General features: G+C 38.5%; 1 protein-coding gene across 3 annotated transcripts; it reads left to right on the top strand.

The window, feature by feature from the left end:
* Positions 1 to 1233: 1233 nt before the first annotated feature.
* Positions 1234 to 5372, top strand: LOC111459641 (probable inactive receptor kinase At4g23740). Of its 3 annotated transcripts, XM_023102641.1 has the most exons (4): positions 1234 to 1524; positions 1651 to 1768; positions 3107 to 4437; positions 4502 to 5372. In XM_023102641.1, the coding sequence occupies exons 3-4, from the start codon at positions 3198 to 3200 to the stop codon at positions 5200 to 5202; spliced, it is 1941 nt and encodes a 646-aa protein (XP_022958409.1). In that variant the 5' UTR covers positions 1234 to 1524; positions 1651 to 1768; positions 3107 to 3197; the 3' UTR covers positions 5203 to 5372. The 3 variants fall into 3 exon arrangements, with proteins under 3 accessions (XP_022958409.1, XP_022958412.1, XP_022958411.1); XM_023102644.1 differs by lacking the exon at positions 1651 to 1768; XM_023102643.1 differs by having other exon boundaries at positions 1234 to 1953.
* The last annotated feature ends 11 nt before the right edge of the window (positions 5373 to 5383 follow it).

The following is a 5383-nucleotide window of genomic DNA, read 5'->3' as shown; positions in this document are numbered from 1 at the left end:
CCTCGACTCAACTCTTTTTTTTTTTTTTTTTTTTTGAGTCATTTGTTCGACATTTGAGGATTCTATTGACATGACTTTGATACCATGTTATATGAACACGACTCTCCACAATAGTATGATATTGTCCACTTTGAGTATAAGTTCTCATGACTTTACTATGGGCTTCTCCAAAAGGCTTCACGTCAATCGAGAGACTATTCATTGATTATAAACTCATGATCATTTCTTAAATCAACTCATTTGGGGCTTTCATCCAACACTTTTATATTTACTGGAGCAACGTTGGATCTTAAGTGAGTTTAATTTAATTTTAAAAATTAAAAGGTATAAGATATTATAATTATTAAAAATCCAGAAATAAAATTAATGGGAGACAAAAAAGGCGAGGATTTTCGGTGGATTGTGACAGTGACAGGAGTGGTTAATTCTTGACAATTTAATATAAAAAACAAATTGGAAATTAATAATTAGGTTACCAAACAAACCAACCTTTTATCCAATCATTTTGATTCCTTTTTCTCTAATTCAATCTAAGCCGTTCAATTTCCACGCCCTTGTCCCATCTTTTTTCCACATTGCAATAATTTTGGCTGCTACCCTAAAAATTAGCATTAAAAAATAAACTCAAATTAATATTTTAAAAAATGGAAAAATAAAAAACCTTTTTTGCGATAAAATAAATATACCATATTTTACTAAATTTGATAAAAATATATGTTTCTAATTTTTATTTTAAATATTTTTAAAAGTTAAAATAATTTAAAATATATATTTTTTTAGCCCGTTTTACATGACCGAGGAGATTCCTTATCTCAATTTTTTTCATTAAATAAAAGGGTTCAAGACAAGATTAAATATATGTTTTTAATTCTTAATATACGCGTATATTTATACATGTTTTTTTTGTTATATTAAAAAAATAAATTAATTAATTTCGAGACTAAGATTAGATTGTAATATTAAAATTTAAATTTTTAGAAATTATGTCGGTAAAATTAGGAAATATATTAATTTCTTAAGATTCTTCTTTTATAATTTAAAAATGAAAACTTTAAAAACTATTTTTATAAAATAAAAAATTATTGGGGCTAAAAATGATATTTTAATTAAAAAAATTTAAAACGATATTTTAAAAGAATAATAATAAAAAGATTTTAAAATTGTCACATGCTTTGGATTCCAAAAGGATAATAATATATTCACATTTTAAACGAACTGAAAAAAAAAAAAACAGAAAGAAAAAACTAATCTCCATGAAATATTGCCAAATTTGAAGATCGTAATTCAATTTGAACGCTTGAAGTGAGTTGGAACTTGGAGTGTAATAAATTGAAATGAGAATAATTATACCCAAAATTTCATCTCCCTCCTTTTTCTGGATGTATCCACGAAATCCAACACAAGGGGGCCTCAGAGAAACAGCATCAATGGCGGCAATATCGCCATTAAAATAGTATTTGCAGGAACCCCATTCATATCACATGGACCCTCCTGTTCCTCTGGCGTTTTCGACGATTTTCTGATGTGAGTTTTCTCTTATTTTCTGCCATTTTCTCTGTATTTGATGTTAACTGCTCTTTATTATCACAAGTGAACAAAAACCTTTTGCAGCTGACTTTTCGTTTTCCTTGCGTTTTCCTTTTTCGTCAGTTTCTTCATCAATGCGATCGAATGAGAACGTACTCGTTTATCTGTTTCGAGTTCTGATGGATTTGGGCATTTTTGGATCTTGAGGAAGCTTTAATGGTTGAAGACTGGGAAGTTTGATGTAAGAAGTGAACTTATTATTGCTGTTCTTGTTGTTTCTGAGCTTGTTTGGATGCTGAGAAAATGGGGGATGAAACAAATCTCGATTCCTAGTTATTTCTTTTCTCTTTTTGTTTCTGAACTTGTTTGGCTACTGAGAAAATGGGAAGGAAAATCTTGATGTCTTAGCCATTCTGCCTTTTTGGGGTATTGATTCACTTCAGTCTTCACTATTCTCTTTGCTGAAGTCTAGAAAACATTGCCACTCCCTCTTTCAAAATCTTGATTCATGGTCATTTAGAGCCTTTTGTGATGATTCATTCTTGCATCTTGAGCTTTTTGTGAAGTAAAATTTTAACTCACTTTTCTTTTTTGCTTTGCTTCATTATTGCATCTTGAGCAAGCTTTGTTGATGTTTGTGAGGTTGGCAGTAAGAAGTGGATCCTCTGCTAATTCTGTTTCAGCTCCTTTTTCTCAGTGCTGTTTCTAGGCTTGTTTGGCTACTGAGAAAATGAGAAGTAAAACCTTAATTTTGTAGTCATTTTAGCTTTTTGGGTCTGTTCTGTATGAGCTACTGATCTTAGTTCCCTAAATCTTTTTTGCTGCTTCGTTTCATTTTTGCATCTTGAGCTGGCTTTGCTGCCTGTTTCTGAGCTAGTGATCTTAATTCGCTTCACTTTTCTTGCTGCTTTGTTTCATTTTTACATCTTGAGCTGGCTTTGCCGCCTGTTTCTGAGCTTGTTCTGAGCTAGTGATCTTAATTCCCTTCACTTTTCTTGTTGCTTTATCTCATTATTGCATTTTGAGCTGCCTTTGCTGCCTGTTTCTGAGCTTGTTTCTGAACCAGTGATCTTAATTCCCTTCACTTTTCTTGCTGCTTTGTTTCATTTTTGCATCTCGAGATGGCTTTGATGCCCGTTTCTGAGCTACTAATCTTAATTCCCTTCACTTTTCTTGCTGCTTTGTTTCATTTTTTGCATCTTGAGCTGGCTTTGCTGCCTGTTTCTGAGCTAGTGATCTTAATTCCCTTCACTTTCTTGCTGTTTGGTTTCATTTTTGCATCTTGAGCTGGCTTTCCTGCCTGTTTCTGAGCTTGTCTCTGAGCTACTTATCTTAATTCTCTTCACTTTTCTTGCTGTTTTGTTTCATTTTTGCATCTTGAGCTAGCTTTGCTGCCAGTTTCTGAGCTACTAATCTTAATTCCCTTCACTGTTCTTGCTGCTTTGTTTCATTTTTGCATCTTGAGCTGGCTTTGCAGCCTGTTTTTTGAGCTTTCTCTTGTTCTTTCCCTGTCTATTTCCGAGCTTGTTTGATAAAATGAGAAGCAAATTTCTAATTCATTTGGTATTTTCTCATGAAGATGCAACCAACAATTGGAGCCAAGAAAACTATTGAATCATCCCCTTGCTGCTCATTCATTCTTGCTTGAAAAGCCTCAACTCCCGGTGGAAATGAGCTTCAAAAGGGACCTTGAGCTTGTCGTCTTTGTTTTCTCTGCAGTCTTCTGGTTTGCAGCGAACGTTTATCCGGTGATGTCGGAGCCCATCAAAGACAAGGAAGCTTTGCTTAATTTTCTCAACAAGATGGATCACTCACACTCGCTCAATTGGAAGAAGAGCACTTCTTTGTGCAAAGAATGGATGGGAGTTCAATGCAAAAATGATGAATCCCAAGTTGTAGTTCTTAGATTGGCTGAAGTTGGCTTACACGGTTCGATCCCGATCAACACTCTCGGTCGGCTATTGGGACTTGAAACTCTAAGCCTTGGATCAAATTACATATCAGGGCCTTTCCCTTCTGACTTCCTAAAGCTGAGAAATCTCAGTTCACTCTACTTGCAAAACAACAAGTTCTCCGGTCCATTGCCATTGGATTTCTCTGTATGGAAGAATCTCAACATCATCGATCTGTCAAACAATGCCTTCAATGGGAGCATCCCTCGCTCAATTTCGAACACGACACATCTAACGACATTAAACCTTGCCAATAACTCACTCTCTGGTGAGATTCCAGACAACCTTCCTAGTTTGCAAGAGTTGGATCTTTCAAACAACAATCTCACAGGGTATGTCCCTCAGTCCCTTAAAAAATTTCCAAGTTGGGCATTCTATGGTAACAACCTCATGCTAAAAAATGCCGTTTCTCCGGCTCACGAACCGGTGCCGAGTACTCGACCATTGAAGAAAGGCACAACATCACTTGGTGAAGCAGCAATTTTAGGCATTATAATTGGAGGTTCTGCAACGGGGTTAGTCATAGCAGTCATTTTGATGGTTATATGTTGCTCAAACAGAGGAAGACTAAAAAACAAAGCCTCATCAAAGCTGGACAAGCAAGAACAGTTTGTGAACAAAAGGGTGTCTGAGACACAAAACAACAACCTCAAGTTTTTTCGGAGTCACGGCCTCGAGTTCGACTTGGAGGACTTGTTGAGGGCGTCTTCCGAGGTGCTCGGGAAGGGGATGTCGGGGACGACGTATAAGGCGACGCTAGAAGACGGCAATGCCGTGGCAGTGAAGAGGTTGAAGGAAGTGTGTGTTTCAAAGAAGGAATTTGAGCAACAGATGGAGGTGCTTGGGAGCATTGATCATGAAAATGTGTGTGGTCTAAGGGCATATTATTATTCAAAGGATGAGAAACTCATGGTGTTTGAGTTCTATCAACATGGAAGTGTCTCTGCAATATTGCATGGTATGTTCTTACTTCTTAATCTCTCCCATGAAAATGTGTGTGATTTGTGCATTGAATTTTGCAGTTGCGAGAGAGAAAGGACAGTCACCTCTAGATTGGGAAACTCGACTCCGAATCGCCATTGGCGCAGCCAAAGGAATCGCTCACATCCACTCTGAAGCCTGCGGCAAGCTCGTCCATGGAAACATCAAGGCCTCAAACGTTTTTCTCAACTCCGCCGGTTACGGATGCATTGCCGACGTCGGCGTTGCCGCTCTGATGAACCTCATGGCCCCGGCGGCAACCAGAGCCGCCGGATACCGCGCTCCCGAACTCAAAGATTCACGCAAAGCGTCTCAAGCCTCCGATACCTACAGCTTCGGCGTCGTGCTTCTGGAACTCCTCACTGGAAAATTTCCACTGCATACGAAGTGTGGCGGCGGCGGCGGCGGGGATCAGATCATCCACCTTGTGCGGTGGGTGAACGCGGTGGTTCGAGAGGAGTGGACGGCGGAGGTGTTTGATGTGGAGCTTTTGAGATATCCGAACATAGAGGAGGAGATGTTAGAGACGCTGCAAATAGCGCTATCTTGTGTAGGAAGAGTTCCGGATGATCGACCGTCAATGGCGGATGTGGCAGCTCGGTTAGAGGGAGTTCGCCAGGTGAGCGGCGGAGGAAACCAACCGGCGCCGCCGCCAGCATTGCCACGTGGAGCGGAGGAGGTGATCCAGATTCAGGTGAATGTGGATGAGGGTGAAGAGGGAGCTCCGTCGAAATCGAATTGAGGATTTCTGGTTTTGGTTGAAGGATCATTGGGCTTCCGATTGAGTTCGATGAAACTGGATGATCAAATTCAGCCGGTAGATTGGGTTAGCAACTTAGTTTTAGTGTTCAAAAATTGGCTTATTTGATCAGTCTGGTTTTTTGGTTTTGTTACTTTCGCCTTTTTTTTTTTTTTTTTTTTTT

This window comes from Cucurbita moschata, unplaced genomic scaffold, assembly GCF_002738365.1.
Source record: "Cucurbita moschata cultivar Rifu unplaced genomic scaffold, Cmos_1.0 Cmo_Scf00022, whole genome shotgun sequence".
NCBI lineage: Eukaryota > Viridiplantae > Streptophyta > Magnoliopsida > Cucurbitales > Cucurbitaceae > Cucurbita > Cucurbita moschata.
This window is presented reverse-complemented; position numbering and strand designations above follow the sequence as displayed.

Excerpts from the sequence above, each read along its gene's own strand:
- LOC111459641 (XM_023102644.1), top strand. The coding sequence starts at position 3,198 with ATGAGCTTCAAAAGGGACCTTGAGCTTGTCGTCTTTGTTTTCTCTGCA. Across the intron at positions 4,438-4,501 it reads TGTCTCTGCAATATTGCATG|TTGCGAGAGAGAAAGGACAG; the intron begins GTATGTTCTTAC and ends TGAATTTTGCAG.